Source organism: Pan paniscus, chromosome 8 (genome assembly GCF_029289425.2).
Source record: "Pan paniscus chromosome 8, NHGRI_mPanPan1-v2.0_pri, whole genome shotgun sequence".
NCBI classification, from domain to species: Eukaryota; Metazoa; Chordata; class Mammalia; order Primates; family Hominidae; genus Pan; species Pan paniscus.
In genome coordinates this window covers 104,967,765-104,985,733 of record NC_073257.2, presented here as the reverse complement: position 1 = coordinate 104,985,733, position 17,969 = coordinate 104,967,765, and the positions used below count along the sequence as shown (strand labels likewise).

Below are 17,969 nucleotides of genomic sequence, written 5' to 3'. Positions count from 1 at the left end.
TACACCCCCTTGCAGTTAGGCAGGGCCATATGACTAGTTTTGGCCATTGGGCTGTGAATGGAAGTGACATGTGTTGCTTTGAGTTTAAAGCCTTTATGAGCCAATTGTGCAAACCTCCTTCCCATGGTGACAAGGAAGACAACACGTTGAAAAGTTAGAATCACAAATGCAAATAGCTTGTATCTCTGACTAGTAAACCTATCGTGGGCTTCTGTGTGAGTGAGGAATAAAACATGTTCATCCACTGATATTTGGGGAATTTTTGTTGCTGTAGCATAACCTAGGCTGTCCTAACGTAACTGTCATCCAATCATTGATTTCCTTTTAATTAAATAATTTTGATTAATATTTATTGAGCACCTATTATGTGCTAGGCTCTGGGCTGTGATGACAATTCCCTACCTCATGACAATAAACACAAGAAATCTAATAGGAGAGACAGATATGCAAACAAATTATAACATCTATAATGTTGTGCTATACATACAATACAAGAAGTACAAGGTTCAGAAACAGGACAAAGAAGGAAGTGACTATCAGAGTACGTGAAGAACATCTCATGGAAAGTTAGACAGAGAAGTTAGTGGTCCTCTAGGGTCTTTACAGATGAAAAAAATTTCTAAAGACATTATGGGAGAAAAGCATTCTAGACCACTGGAATATATACGCAAAGGCACAAGGATTGAAAAAGCATTAGTGTGTGGGGGGGTGTAAAACCACAAGTAGTGCAGTATTACAAAGTATAAAGTCTGAGGGACATGGTGAAAAATGAGATTGGACAGGTGTGCAAACAGACATCCAGATTTCACTCTGTAGGCATTAAAAGGTTTTAGGAAAGGGAATGTCATAGGAAGATATTCACTGTGTGAAGGATAAACTGGAAAAAGCCTAATAATGAACACAGAGAGATCACTTAGAAAAACTGAAGAATAATCTAAATAAAAGGTGATGAGGATCTGAATTAAAGCTCCAACAGTAGAGGTAGAAAGGAAGTAGCATAAATGAAAGCTTTACTTTTTAAAAAAATTTTTTTTAAGACAGGGTCTCACTCTGTCGCCCAGGCTGGAGTGCGGTGGTGCAATTTCGGCTCACTGCAGCCTCAGCCTCCTGGGTTCAAGCGATTCTTTTTTTTGAGACGGAGTCTAGCTCTGTCGCCCAGGCTGGAGTGCAGTGGCGCGATCTTGGCTCACTGCAAGCTCCGCCTCCCGGGTTCACGCCATTCTCCTGCCTCAGCCTCCTGAGCAGCTGGGACTACAGGCACTGGCCACCACGCCCAGCTAATTTTTTTTTTTTGTTTTTTTAGTAGAGACGGGGTTCCACTGTGTTAGCCAGGATGGTCTCAATCTCCTGACCTGGTGATCCACCCACCTTGGCCTCCCAAAGTGCTGGGATTACTGGCGTGAGCCACTGTGCCCGGCCTCAAGCGATTCTTACACCTTAGCCTCCTCAGTAGCTGGGACTACAGGGTGTGCGCCACTAATCAACCACACCCAGCTCTACCAAAAAATACAAAAATTACTTTTTTGATATTTACTTTCACTAATTCTATTTCATTCTACATAGAGTTTAAAAATAAAGTAAAACGTTAAAAGGCAGGGCTAAATGAGGTGGCTCACACCTGTAATCTTTGGGAGGCTGACGCAGGCAGAACACTTGAGGCCAGCCTGGGCAACACAGCGAAATGCTGTCTCTGTTTTAAAAATAAAAATAAAAATGATGAAAGGTTAAAAGGCAAGTTACAGGGAAAGTAACTACTAGAAGACAATAAACTACTAACTTTATACAAATGCCAGGGAACCAGTTACTATGGAAGAAGAGATAATTTAATGTAAGGCACATTTATATTCTAAGAATGTTAATGTAGTCTTAAAATGATCTGTTTATAGAACCAAATTCTATAAACGTGTATAAGTTCCTACTCTGTCAGGCACTATACTAGGGCTAGGCAATCAAGAATATAAATAGCTCCATGGCATTGGTCTAGATAATGATTTTTTAAAATATAACCCCAAAAGCACAGGCAACAAAAGCCATAGTAGACAAATAAACTGGATCAAACTAAAAAGCTTCTGCACAGCAAGGAAACAACAGAATGAAGAGGCAAGTTACAGACTGGGAGAAAATATTTGCTGATATATATCTGATACATATAATAAGGAGTTAGTATCCAAAATACATAAGGAACTCAACTCAACAGAAGAAAACAAATAACTGAATTAAAAAGTGGGCAAAGGACCTGAATAGATATTTATCAAAAGAAGACACAAAAATGTCCAACAGGTATACAGATCAGGAATAAGCAAAGCTTAACATCACTAATCATCAGGGAAATCCAAATTAAAAATACAACAAGGCTGGCCAGGCACGGTGGCTCACACCTGTAATCCCAGCACTTTGGGAGGCGGAAGCAGGCGGATCACCTGAGGTCGGGAGTTCGAGACCAGCCTGACCAAAATACAGAAACCCCATCTCTACTAAAAATACAAAATTAGACGGACGTGGTGGTGCAGGCCTGTAATCCCAGCTACTCGGAAGGCTGAGGCAGGAGAATCACTTGAACCTGGGAGGCAGAGGTTGCAGTGAGCTGAGATTGCACCATTGCACTCCAGCCTGAGCGACAAGAGCGAAACTCTGTCTCAAAAAAAAAAAAATACAACGAGGTATCACCTCACAGCTGTGAGAATGGCCATTATCTAACAGACACAAGATAAGTGTTGGTGAGGATGTGGAGAAAGGGAACCTTTGCACGCTGTTGGTGGCAATGTAAATTAGTATATCCATTATGGAAAACAGGATGGAGGTTCCTCAAAAAACTAAAAATGGAACTACTATATGATCCCAGCAATCTCATTTCTGGGTGCATAACCAAAAGAATTAAAATCAGTATCAAGCCAGGCACAGTGGCTCACATCTGTAATCCTAGCACTTTGGGAGGCCAAGGCAGGCGGATCACTTGAGGTCAGAGTTTGAAACCAGGCTGGCCAAGATGGTGAAACCCTGTCTCTACTAAAAATACAAAAATTAGTGGGGCATGGTGGTGCACACCTGTAATCCCAACTACTTGGGAGGCTGAGGCAGGAGACTCACTTGAACTTGGGAGGCGAAGGTTGCCATGAGCCAAGATCACGCTGCTGCACTCCAGCCTGGGTGACAGAGCAAAGACTCTGTCTCAAAAAAAATAATAAAAATTTAAAAAAAAAGATCGGTATCTCAAAGAGTTATCTGCATTCCCATGTTCACTGCAGAATTATTCACAATAGCCAAAACACGGAATTGACCTTTGAATGGATTTTTAAAAAGTGCATATACACAATGGAATACTATTCAGCCCTATAAAAGAGGGAAATTCTGTCATTTGCAACAACAAGGATGAACCTTGAGGACATTATGCTAAGTGACATAAGCTAGGCACAGAAGTCAAATACTGCATAATCTCACTTATATGAGGAATCTAAAACAGTCACACTCACAGAAGTAGAGAGAAGCCTGATTTCTGATTTATAGGTTACCAGAGGGTAGGGCGATCAGAAAGTGGCGTAGGCAGGGTAGGGAGGTGCCAAGATGTTTGTCAAAGAGTACAGTTTCAGTCAGACAGGAGAAATAGGTTTTTGAGATCTATTCCACAGCAAGGTGACTACGGTTAATAATAATGTAACATATATTTCAAATTGCCAACAGTAGATTTTAAATGTCTGCACCATTAAAAAAAAAAATAAGTACGTGAGGTGATGGATATGTTAATTTGCTTGATTTAATCATTCCATAATGTATACAATATACCAAAACATCAAACTGTACCTCATAAATCTATAAAATTATTGTCAATTAAAAACTAAATAAAAGCACATGTATCCAAAAATAATACAAAAATAAAACAGGGCTCATAATATAGTGAGAGAGAGCTGCATACAGATAAAATGTAACAGTAGTCAGGTTATAAATTCTATCATGGAAGTAGTCAAGTTTTGAATATCATTCAATATTGATAATTTTTCTTTTTCCCCCATTTAATTGTTAGGTTGTCAATTCACTATTTATAAAATATTTAAGGATACGGGTCAGAGGTAAGCAAAGCTTAAGTTGTGCTACTTCTTAAAAATTTAGGTGGCCAGGCGGGGTGGCTCACGCCTGTAATCCCAGCACTTTAGGAGGCCAAGGCAGGTGCATCACGAGGTCAGGAGATCGAGACCATCCTGGCTAACACGGCGAAACACCATCCCTACTAAAAGTACAAAAAATTAGCTGGGCGTGGTGGTGGGCGCCTGTAGTCCCAGCTACTAGGGAGGCTGAGGCAGAATGGCGTGAACCCAGGAAGCAGAGCTTGCAGTGAGCCGAGGTCGCGCCACTGCACTCCAGCACAGGTGACAGTGCAAGACTCCGTCTCAAAAAAAAAAAAAAAAAAAAAAAAAAAAAAAAAAAATTAGGCAAAAAGCATGATCTGGAAGAGTATTAAAAGCAGAAGTCAAAATATATTTGGAAATTTTGTGTTAAAATTGACATGCTATCATTTGTTCTCCTCCACTATTACTTTGGAGGATAAAATTAATCCTATCTCTATGTGAATGAAGCCATTAGCTTCCCAGACAGAAAACAATACCTCATGGTTTCCCCAGTCTTGACGAGCAATCTTACTACTAGAAGTCTTAAGACAGGTAAGAGAGAATAGCTGGCCCAATACAATCTATCAACAGTTATGAAAACATAAACACCCTTCTGAAGAGGCCAGTTAAATAACATCAAGTCTATAAGATTTTATAACTATAAAAATATCATATTACATCATATTATACATTATATCATAGCATATGTTCTAGATTACCATCTTTATCAATAAATGCTACCTTTATTTTTAAAATAGCTAATAAAAATAATTGTTGATAGTTCCATATGACTCATCAGGACTGTCAATTATCCATCTGGGATAGCATCCTGATAATATCACTCCTGAAGAATGTAAATACCAAAAACTCAAATAAGGATTTGTTTAGTTGATTTTACTAGATGTGTATCACCTTATGAGCCACTTAGGCACTAAAAAAATATTTTTTAAGAGCACAGTCTTGCCCTTTTGTGCAGGCTGGAGTGCAGTGGTGTGTTTATAGCTCACTGCAGCCTCAAACACCTGGGCTCAAGTAATCCTCCTGCCTCAACCTCCCAAGTAGCTGGGATTACAGGTGCGCAACACCATGCCCAGCTAATTTTTTTATTTTTTATTTGTAGAGACAAGGTCTTACTATGTTGTCCAGGCTGGTCTCAAACTCCTGGCCTCAAGAGATCCTCCCATCTTGGCCTCCCAAAGTGCTGGGATTACAGGCATAAGCCACCTCACCCTGTTCGAAAATTTCTATTACAGTATTTAGAAGGTCAATCTCCATAGTTCTGAAAGTTGATGGGATAAGTGCTAAGCTGGTATTAAATCATCTAACATACTTTTATTTTAATATCATCAAATATTGACACATTACTTCTATCATATTTTGGGTAAACAAGATGTAAAACCTCAAGATTGACTTTTTCTTCCTGAAAGGGAGAAGGATGGAGAGAAAGAGACAAAAAGGGAAAGAAAGAAAGAAGGGAGGGAGGAAAACTTTTAGTAATTAAAGTGGGGGGGCATATTTCTCTTCTCATGTCACTAAAAAGTTACACAGATATTAAAATACTTTTGTCCATGGCCTGCAGATAAGTGGTTAAAGCAAAAGTAATTTTCTCGTTTAGATTCTTTAAGATTCTTAATCTAGTTATTTTATTTGTAAAAACAGCACTTGCCCAAAACAAAATTTAAAAGCTGTAAATTTCTGTCTCTAATACAAAATATCTTTGAATACTTATAGTCTTATAAGTATTTAATCATTTACTAGGAAAAAATTACAGATATTAGAACTACAAGCAAGTATAATTAAGAACTGATTATAAATGTTACAGCCACTATAGAAACAGTATGGTAGTTCCTCAAAAAATTAAAGATATATTTACATATGATCCAGCATTTCACTTCTGGGTATAAACCCAAAAGATTTGAAAGCAGAGACTCAAACAGATATATGTATACTGTACTCATGTTCACAGCAGCATTATTCACAATAGTCAAAAGGTGGAAGGAACCTAAATGTCCATCAACAGATGAACTGATAAACAAAATGTGGTATATAAAGACAATGGAATATTAGTCAGCCTTAAAAAGGAATGAAATTCTGACATGCTACAACATGGATGAACCTTGAAGACACTGTGTTAAGTGAAATGATCCAGACACAAAAGAACAAACATATCTGATTCCACTTACATGAGGTACCTAGAGCAGTCAAATTTTAGAGACAAAGCAAGAGTGGTGGTTGCCAGAGGCTGGGGGAAGGGGGAAATGGAGAGTTATTGTTAAGTGAGTACAGAGTTTCTATTTGGGAAGATGAAAACGTTCTGGAAATGGATGGTGGTGACAGTTGCAACAATTTGAGTGTACACCACTGAACTATACACTTGAAAATGGCTAAGATGGTAAATTCTATGTGTACTTTACTACAATAAAAATGATTATAAGCATTTTTATTAATATATGCAAATGAACCACTTGAGCATTTGACAAACATATTCATTATATTAAGGCACCATGACTTAGACTAACCTGAAAACTCCAGCCCATTTCTTAAGCAGTGTTTCATTGTATTGGTCTCTTATTTCAAATAAAAGGTCAAAAAGTCGGTTCACTGGAAAACCATAACCCTAAAATACAAAAAAAAAAAAAAGCAGATAAACAAGTGTACAAAAATATTCATTAAAAATGTTGGGAATACTAGAGAATCATTTGGAAGGAATCACTAGATCCCATTGCATGCCATTCTCACAGTAAGAAAAAAAAAGATACATTTTGACCTTCTACTACATTGCATTTGGTAAAAAAGAGGTTGTTCAGAAAGAGTTTTATGAGAATAGAATGGTTTTTCCATTTCTTCTCTCTCTTTTTAGTAATGATTACAGTGTTAGCCTTAAAAAGTATTAGAAGTCAGAGCTGGAGGAAAAAATTCAAGGTAAGTTTTTACATAACAGTGTGTTCGGAAGTGGTGCCCAAGGATACAAGAAGAAAAGGGAATGGATTCTGTCTGAGACAGGCTGGCTTCCTTTTGCACCTTCAATTTAAGACTGAGTTTGTCACATTGGGAAAATTTATGTCTTTCCATTAAACATTCACACTTCCGAATTTTATTCTTTCCGACTCCAAACTCATTGAAATCTTACCCATATCGGGACCAAACATTCTCTCTCACCTCACAGAATTCTCCACTTGTCTCTCCAAGGTTTCTCTCTCCATCTTTGTTCTTGAGCCTATCTCCTTCCACATAAACCATTCCATGGGTTAACTTCTTACTCTATTATGTCTTTAACTTCCACAGGCACCTTTCTCTTGGCTAAATAAACATGCTAAATTGTTTCCCATCTTTAAGCCAAGAAAAACAAGAGACCAAAACAGCTCTCCCTCAATTTTCTGTAGCCTGTCAGCTGCCTCTGTCACTCCCTTCATAGTCAAAAGTACTACAATCTCTCACTTCTATTCCTTTATTTAAACTACTCAACAATGTCACAGACTATCTCCTAAATATCAAATTCAATGATCTCACTCTACCTGACATCTCTTTCTTGAAATTCCTCTGCTTTGAATTCTATAACACCAGTCACTCTTCTTGTTCTCCTTTTACATCTATGAACAATCCTTCCAGTTTCCTTGTGTAACTTCTATCTCTAACCTTTAATCTTTTCTGCTAGCTCGCTAGGGCAATCTCAAGTCTAATGATTTCAACCTCTGATGATTACTTCAAATCTGCATCTCTAGCTAGGCCTCTCTAAATTCCAAATATTTAATTCCAACACCTGTTTCATCTCCAGTCATTCAGCCAGCAAGTACATTAAACTCACTTCCTCTCTCCAATGAAATCAAGTATTCCTCTTATTTCCTATCCATAATAATGCTATCATCAACCTAGTTTATCAACAGAGAATCTAGAAAACCATCTAAACACCCCACCCCTGCCACACACACATACACACACACACTGAGTTGTCACCAAATTCTTCTGATTTTTACCTTTTACAAATCAAATCTATCATTCTCCATCATCTACCCATCTTTCTTTCTTCCAGAAATATTCTTAGTGCCACTGCTTTATCTCAGGTCCTTAATATCTCTTACCTAGACCATTGTAAAAGCTTTCTAAACTAAAATTTCAACCATCTCTCTCTATCTATTTCCCAGATTCTCAAAATTTCATTCAAAAATATAAATCTGATTGTGCCATTCCCCTGCCTAAAAACTATAAAATGCTTACTAAAGTCCCACAAGATGTCCCATAATCTGGGTCAAACCACCTCATCAGTTTAATCACCACTATTTGCCCTTCCTTGTTCACAGCAATATTCTACAGTTTCTAATACCATCAAGCTGCTCAGTTTCACTTTCACCACACCATGCTTTTATCTATAGTTTACACATGCTATTTTTTCTTCCATTAATGCCCTTTCCTTCTTATCTATTTGCTGAACTCATCCTTCAAAACCCAGCTCAAGTTTCAACTTTCTGTATAGCCTTCCTCAACTCCTAGAATCTAAGTTAGTTATTCCACCTTCTGCAAGCCCAAAGCTAACATATTGCTTGCTGCATTAGGATGCCTTATTAAACATTTTATTCGTTTACAAGTAAACTGTGAATTTCTTGAAGCCAAGGGCTTTTACGTCCCTACTATCTTACTGACTTTTATGTCTCTACTATTGTATACATCAACTAGTCTGCCAACATGTATTGGGTACTCAAAAAATGTTAATAAAGGAATCAATAAATGTTTACTTGTTATTTGCCTAATAGGCAGTAAGGAATATAAATATGCTGGTATTACTTTTTCACTTTATTGTTTAGTCAGCTTTGTTTTAGAAGATAAAATACTGGCATTTTAAAAAGCAAAATTTCCTTAGGGTGGCAAGGGCTGATTTAAAAAACTAAGTATTATGTAACATTCTTTAATTAGTTTTCATGAAAAGACACTTACCAGTTCTTCAATTAATAGCTATAAATTTAAAAGCTGGCAATCATTAATTCAGTATAAGATGGACCTAATACTCAGCCTGTCAGCTTTGAGTGAAATGAAAATACTGTAGAAACTCTGAAAAAGTAGGAAGGACTGGTTTGACTTCTCCAGTCATATTTCAAAGCAATAATATGAGAAAGGTATCCTTGCAAGGGTTTATGTAACTATCATTGTTGCTTTTACAGTGCCAATATTACCTAAATATTATCTTTGACTTTTCTTTGATTCTCTGGAGAATTCCTTGGTACCATATCAAATACTGTAGATTCAGCTGTACTCAAAGTCCAGTACAATAACTATTTATTACAGTCTACAAAGAAATAAGGACTTTGCACCAGAATACAAATTGATGCTGCTACCTATATTGAAAAAAGTCTTGCTTGTAGCAAGATGCTAACTGCACTAAACTTTGTACTTGGGGATATAGTTAATTTACATTCTGAGGAAAGTTCCTTTTGGTTATGGATCTAACAGATAATTTGCAGACTAGTAACAAACAGTTTGCAGACCAGTGGTCCACAAACCACACTTTGAGAAGAAGTGCTTTAAGTCATTAAGTACAGCAAAATTACTATTCAAAATTACTATTACTTTTGCTCTCCATGGCAAAAATCGCAATTACTTTTGCACTAACCTAATATCTCAAGCTACTTAGAAAGGGGCTCCCAAAATTTGGACAGCCCCAAATAAAACTTCCCAAAAGTTTTCTTGCAGTGAGATCAGTATTATATAGTCATCACAAAATTTATGAAAACAACAACAAAAAATCCCACCTTATCCCGCTGTTAAAATATAAGCCATACAAATTAATATATAATAGACATGAGTGATAAAATAATTTACTAAAGGAGCTTGTGGAATCTTCTCTTTAGGTTTAAGAATAAAGTAGAAAACTATAATTCTAAGATGCAAAGACTCTTGTGATAAAGCAAATAGTTTAAATCAGGATTTCCCAAAGCATATTATATAAAGTTCTAGATCTAAAAGATGTTCTAAGGGGGAAAAAGATTCAAGGGTCAAATATATTGGGAAAATGCTGCATAATCATCTTCCTTTTGGGAACTTATGGGTATAAATTTGCTCTCAGAAAAGTTTTCAGTGGAGAAATATGTTTTACTTTTGGACCACGGGACACTTTAACAGCTCTTATCACACTTTGGAAAATGCTAGTCTGTACTTCATGAAAAGTTACTTCTAACCATAAAATCCCATAAATTTACACAGGAAAAGAAAATGCAATCAATTCTTTATTATCTGTGATCAAGGAGGAAGGACAAGCTAGAAATCTCAAAACTTTGATACTGAAAATCACAAAAATATTGAGTTCTGAAATAATTCAGTTTTAATCTTATTTTTTATATTACTTTCAACATCTCAGGGGGTGACATTGTTCCTAATATCCAGGGGGGGAATAGGATGATACTACTCCCAATATCGCAGAGGGTGTACACCCCACCTGTGATATTGTTCCAAATATCCAGGATGGGAGAGGATAATATTACTCCCAATATCGCAGAGGTTATAAAACCCCCGCTGTGATATTTTTCCTAATATCGAGGAGGGAGAGAATAATATTACTGTTACTATCGCAGAGGGTGTACACACCCCACCCCGTAATATTGTTTCTAATATCCAGGTGGGAGAGGATGATATGACTCCCAATAACGCAGCAGGTGTACAACTTGCCAGTGATATTGCTTTTAATATCCGAAGGGGAGAGGATAATATTACTCCCAATAAAAAGAAAAATCTTATTTTTTTGTTTGTTTCATGTTTTTTGTTTGTTTTGAGACGGAGTCTCGCTCTGTTGCCCAGGGGAGCGCAGTGGCGCGATCTCGGCTCACTGCAACCTCCACCTCCTGGGTTCAAACAATCCTCCTTATTCTTAAAAAGAGAAAAACAATTCAAAAAAGTAAAGTGATTTGCTCATAGAACACATGGAAAACCAGAAACCAGGAAGAAAATGAACATACAGTTTTCAAATCATGTGTTTTCATACAAAGTATCATATTTAAAACTAAAAACAATTCTGAAATTAGTAATAAACCCATTTTCACAAATAAGGATCTAAAGCTTAAAGAACCTGCAGGCATACAATTAGTCAACAGCACAGGCAGAACAGAAACTCTGGGTCTATGTGATTCTAGAACCCACTTCTCACTGCCCTAAGGCAGAATTTATATCTTCTAATTTCTAGTTCACGGTTCCATTATACTCTGTATTCTTTTTTTTAACTGTAAAAATACTTTATTCTAACTGAATGATCAATATTTTAAAAGATGGTAGCATCCCTGAGTTCTGTGTAAGCTTCATAATTGAAAAGGAAGTGGTATGAATAGTCCTGGGTAATAGCAGAATACCAATATGTAGGTAAACATTTATTACTACTAATTTACTGCCACTAATCTACAATAACATAAATGAGTATAGCCTATATTTTGTATGTTTTTAAGTGATCAGAATAACCATTAATTATTAGGTTATCACCCACCTGTAAAGTATCTGCAAATATTACAATAAGATTCTTCAGCTCCAGAACAAGATCAGGATCAGTGCAATAGGACTGAGGGTGGAAACACACAAACAAAACAAAACACCGACAACAACAAACCAGAGTCATATGATTAAAAACTAAGAAATAAGAAATTGATAATGTTTCTTTTAATCTGCCAGACTTATAATAAGTTTAAAATTTTGGTTGGTTAGATCCACAACAGACCTTCTCTATTCAGTATAAACGTTTAGAGGGAGATCATAATATGACACTTATGATGCTTATATTTCAAAAGTTTTTAGATTTTAAGGAACTAGTTATTTAAACTGAAAAAGGTTTATAATAGACTATGTATTTTCACATTTCATCTATTTACTTATTTTCCATCTTATAAAAGAGACACTATGTATTACTTTTTCCAATATAAGAATTACAATTTCATTATTTTCTTAGTAATTAACCAAAAGAAAATTATTAATTTCAAAGGGACAGTGAGATTTACTCTGTCCCTGTCATAGCATTTAATAAGATTTTGAAAGTGATATGCTGTATTTAATATGACTTCATATTTGGTATCATGGAATTAACAGGAAATATACTTTAATTTTATATATTCAGAGCTGATCTGAATATCGACCATGATAAAATGTATTGTTCTTTATTAATATGCTAGGAAAAGTTGTAGTTCATTGGACAGTGTATCAAGAATCTACATTCCTGATAAATAAAAATGCAGCTTATTTATAATCTTAATATCACATAAGCTAACAAACTTTCTTCAATTTTTAAAAATCTCAATGATCAATTATAAAATTATAAATAGACAAAATTTTAAGTATGAAAATATATTAATAAAGGTAAACTACTACAACTTTTAAAAAGGCCTATACTGACTAAGTATTGTCTTTATAACACTAACATATTTGTTATTTCCAGAAAAGGCATTAGGAAGATAGCTGATCATTTAATTTTCATCTATAAAAACCTCTCATTACACAAAGGTTCAATATTTCAAATTTTGAAAATTGCAAATTTTAAAGAAATTCATTATTATAGTGTATTACTGTAAATTGTAAACATCGAAGAACAAGTTCTATTGAGTTTTAATGGTGGAGTTTATTTTAGAAACAAAGAATTGAAATGATAATTAAAAACATTTTCTTCATGGTGCTTTTCAGGGATCTAATGAAGAGGTCAGTTGAGACTAATGAGACCTGCTTAATTCTTCATTTTCTATAATGCTAGAATAAAAGTGTTTTGGGAAGCCCCAGTCAGTTGCAAAATCATAGTCTGATATTATCAAACAAAAGCCTGACATTACTACTTCCAAATCTAAGCAACTACTAAAAAAATGCAGAATGATGGAGGTACAGTTTTCCTCTGACATTATGCAGCTCAGAAGTTCTTGAAGTAACTGAATTAAAATTTTAGTAATGTAAATTGTCTGACTTACTGAATGAGCTCTAAGGACAGCAATTATCTTTGAGAGGGCCATGTTCCAAAGTTCATCAGTGTATGCCCTGGTTACTAATCCTTGGGTCACATGTAAAATGTGATCTTCTACCACAAAGAACCTAAAAACAGTAATTACCAAAGCATGTGTTAAAAAAAAAAAAAAACCCAAATAGAAAGTAAGTATTTCTGGCATTTAACATAATATAAAATTAATAATAGTTATTTCCATATTAGATACATACCCTACAATTTGAGTGAAATATCTTCTATAGCCATCAACTGTTTCATGCTTAAAATGAAAAATAAAAATCAATTTAAACCAATAAATACCGGTAACATAAAGGTAAGTTCCAAGTCACTACAACTTCATTAACAAATGTTTATTGAGAGCCTACTATATGCCACGTACATTTTTAGGTACCAGGGATATATCTGTAAATAACAAAAAGTCCTTATTCTCATGGAACGTACATTCGAAAGAAGATAAACAAGTTAAAAAGGAAATATGATTTCAGAACCCCCTTCTCAGCAGACTAATCAAAGCTGTCATCACCTCTACTTTGACTATGTATTATACCATCCTCCTACATAGTCTCTCCAACTTCCAGCCTGTCCCCTACCAGAATGTCCAGCTGCCAGAATGATATTTTCCAGCCTGTCCAGCTGCCAGAATGATATTTTTCAAATAGTAATCAGATTATATCTTCTGCCAAAACCTTTTATGGTTTTATGATTGCCTATTGTTTATAATTTTAACAAGGCATATAGAAAAATATTTGATCATTTGACTTTCATTCATAAAAAGTTTATTACATGAAATATTTCATATTTCAATTAAGTTCAAATGTTATGTTTTGCAAATTTCATGAATGTGATCAAATTTTCAAACATCTGGGTTTTTCTTCAGGTGTTTTGGGGGAAGAATTGTTAATACGTTTTAGCTTAGAAATACTGTGATTGGAAAATATAGTCTACATGTCACCAAATGCTTGATATTTCCTGATACTTGGTTTATAGCATAGTATGTAGTCAAATTTTTAATAATGGTCCATGTGTGCTTGAAAAGAATATGTTCCTACAGTTGTTGAAATAGGATTCTATATATTCCATTAGATGAAGCCTATTAAGCATGTTTTGTATTCTTACTGATGTTATGTCTACTTGGTTTAGAAGATACTGAAACATATTTTAAAACTCACTATACTTGTGGATTTTTCTATTTCTCCTTGTAGTTGTGGCAGTTTTGCTTTAAGTACTTTGAGTCAATGTTATCAAGTGCTTACAGGTTTAGAATTACCATTTTTATCAACTCAAAAGCACACAAATAACAAAAATTTTATTCTTATCATTCTAGCTTTCCCTGTATTATATAAAAGTATATATACCCTGTTTCTATTCCTTCAGTAGTTACTCTGGAAATCACATTACACATCCTTAAGTAACCAAACTCTAAAGCTAGTCAATGTTTTTACTCTTCTGCTGGACGCTTCAAACTGTAGGATAGTTTAATTTCACTAACTTCCATCTCATTCTGATGTTTATGTTACTGTTGTGTATTTTAATTCTATCTTATTTTTTTCTTATTGCTGCTGCACAAATTAAAATTCTATGTTGTTTTAATGTCCATAATATTTTACATTATTTCCTACAGTCATTTTAGATTTACCTAAATATTTATACTTTTTTTGCTATTCATTCCTTCTTGCATCTCACATCTTCCCTTTGGCATCACATTCCTTTTGTTTGAAGCATATCCTTAGGATCTCCTTAGTAAGCATGTCTTAGTGGCCAACTCTGCTCTTCTTTGTCTGAAAATGTCTATCTCTGCCCTTGTTTCACTGGATATAGAATCCTAAGTTGACAGTTACTTTTTTCAGAATTGAAAATATTTTATTGTTTTGTTTACTTGAAAATAACCTCTTTTCTCTTTGGGTACTTTTAAGATTTTCTGTTTATGTTTGTTTCTAAAGTTAAGTTTATTGAGGTACAATTTACATATAATAAAATTAACTCTTTTTTACATGTAGAGTTCACTGAGTTTTGACAAATGTAGACAGTTGTGTAACCACCAGATAAATAAAAAAATACAACATTTCCATCTCAGAAAGTTCCCTCCTGCTCTTTTGTAGAGAATTATCCTGCCGAACCCATAGCCCTTGGCCACCACTGATCCCACTCTGTCCTAGAGTTTTGTCTTTTCAAAAATGTCATATAACATTACTCTTATTATATATAACTTTACTGCATATGAATTTTTTTCACTTAGAATAATACTTTTGAGATTCATCCATATCACTGCATGTATCAATTCCCTTTTAGTGCCAAGTAGTTCCATTATATAAAACATACAATAATTTGTTTATACACATGGATGTACCACAATTTATTCACTAGTTCACAGACATTCAGATGTCTCTAGTTTTTGGTGTTTATAATAAAGCTACTACAAACATTCACATATGAGCCACTGTATAAAGATATATTTTCATTTCTCATGGATAAATACCTAGGAGCAGGACTGCTAGGTCATAGAAGAGTATGCTTAACACTGTAACAAATTGCCAAACCATTTTCCAAAGTGGCAGTATAATTTTATATCTATCAGAAGTGTATGAGAGTTCCACTTGATTCACATCCTCACCAGCACTTGCTATTATCAATCCTTTCCATTTTAGTCATTCTAGTAAGTATGCAGTGGTATCTTATTGTGGTTTTAATTTGCATTTCCCTGACAAAAAAATTATACTGAGCATCTTCTCATATGCTTATTTGCCATCAGTTTATCTTTGGTAAAATGTCTATTCAAATCTTTTGTCCATTCTCCATCCAGCTTTGTTCCTAGAGCGTGGAATGGACAAAAGATTTGAATAGACATTTTACCAGAAATAAACTGATGGCAAATAAGCATGTGAGAAGATGTTCAGTATAGTTTTTCACAATGAATATGCTAATTACTCTGATTTGATCATTACACATTATATATGTATCAAAATATCACTCTGTGTCCCATAGATATGTACAATTATTATATGTCAACTAAAAAAAATAGCCCGACAGTTGTTCTTATATACACTTAAATTTGTTTCTCAATCATCTATTCTGTTCTATTTTCTGTTTATTCTAGTAAACTCAGTACTACACTAAAAAAAAAATCTTTTGTCCATTTTTAAATTGGTTTATCGGTCTTCAATTACTGAGTTATACAAGTTCTTTACATATTCTGGATAAAGCCCCTTTTTAGACATGAGTTCTGCAAATATTTTCTCCAAGTCCATATCTTGCCTTTTCCTTTCCTTTTTTTTTTTTTTTTTTTTTTTTTTTCTGAGATGGAGTCTTGCTCTGTCGCCAGGCTGGAGTGCAATGGTACGATCTCAGTTCACTACAACCTCCACCTCCCAGGTTCAAGCGATTCTTCTGCCTCAGCCTCCCTAGTAGCTGGGACTACAGGCACACGCCACCACTCCCAGCTAATTTTTGTATTTTTAGTAGAGACGGGGTTTCACCATGTTTGCTAGGATGGTCTCGATCTCTTGACCTCATGATCCGCCCGCCTTGGCCTCCCAAAGTGCTGGGATTACAGGCATGAGCCAGCCTTTTCATTTTCTTAACAACACCTTTTGAAAAGCAGAAGTTTTAGATTTTGATGTTCAAATCATCTATTTTTTTTCTTTTATGGTTCATGCTTTATGTAACTCACATAGGAAAATACTATAAATACACTGTAGAGTAATAAAGATTTTATCCTTTGTTTTTTCCTAAAAGTTTACAATTTTAACTCTTACATTTAGGTCCATGATCCACTTTAATTGTTGAAAGAGGTGAGTCAATATTCATTTTTTGCATATGAATCATTTAATTCTCTTGCAGTCAGAGGATAGACTTTGTATGATTTCAAGCTTTTTCTATTTTTTATTATTATTATTATTATTTGAGACAGAGTCTCACTCTTGTCACCCAGGCTGGAGTGCAATGGTGCGATGTCGGCTCACTGCAACCTCTGCCTCCCGGGTTCAAGTGATTCTCCTGCCTCAGCCTCCTGAGCAGCTGGGATTACAGGCACGCGCCACTATGCCTGGCTAATTTTTGTATTTTTAGTAGAGATGGGGTTTCACCATGTTGGCCAGGCTGGTCTCAAACTCCTGACCTTAGGTGATCCGCCTGCCTCAGCCTCCCAAAGCGCCGGGATTACAGGCGTGAGCCACTGCACCCAGCCCAGCTTTTTATATTTGTTGATGTTTGTTTCATGGCCCAGAATATGATATTGGTGAATCTTCCATGTGCACATGTAAGGCGTGTGTATTCTTCCATCCGGGGTGGAGTATTCAATAAATGTCAATCAGATCAAGACAGCTGATAATAGTTTTCAGGTCTTCTATTCCTCTTTATCTTTGGTGTTCTGCAATTTAATTATAAGGTTTCTAAGAGTGTATTTCTTTTTATTTAAGGTACCTGGGATTCCTTGGACTTGACTCTGTGGATTTCTATTCCTCATCTGTCCCAGAAAATTCTCAGCCATATGGCATCAAATATTCTTCAGTCTCATTTGCTCTATCCTCTTTCTGAAACTCCAATTAGATATATGTTAGACTTCTCTGTATCCCTCATGTCTCACTTCAGTAATTTTTCCTTCTGTGTCTTTGTGATGCTTACTTCCACATAGTTTCTTCAGATTAACTAAGAGAGAATTCATCAACTGTTAAACCTATTCATAATATTTTTAACTTCAGTTAATATGTATTTAATTTCTAGATATTCTACCTGATATTTCTTCACATCTATTTGGTCATTCTTTATAGTTTCTGTTCCCTATTTATATTAGCAAGCTTGGCTTTTATTTCTTTAAATATACTAAGTAGCACTATTATATACTCTATGGCTAATAATTCAAATATCGAGTCTTTTAGAATCTATTTTTGTTGTTAGTATTTCTTACGATTCTCACTCGTTTGGTA

The 17,969-nt window shown here is 35.2% G+C and overlaps 1 protein-coding gene across 23 annotated transcripts in view; it reads right to left on the bottom strand.

Moving 5' to 3' along the window:
• EXOC6 (exocyst complex component 6) overlaps window positions 1-17,969 on the bottom strand; it is a 257,578-nt gene that overhangs the window by 109,708 nt on the left and 129,901 nt on the right. For all 23 annotated transcript variants that reach the window (XM_055093148.3, XM_055093149.3, XM_055093140.3 and 20 more), the window contains 4 exons: window positions 13,260-13,306; window positions 13,016-13,136; window positions 11,560-11,631; window positions 6,620-6,717 (listed from right to left, as the gene is read on the bottom strand). In XM_055093148.3, coding sequence (XP_054949123.1) covers window positions 6,620-6,717; window positions 11,560-11,631; window positions 13,016-13,136; window positions 13,260-13,306 — 338 coding nt within the window. The remainder of the gene's footprint in view (window positions 1-6,619; window positions 6,718-11,559; window positions 11,632-13,015; window positions 13,137-13,259; window positions 13,307-17,969) is intronic.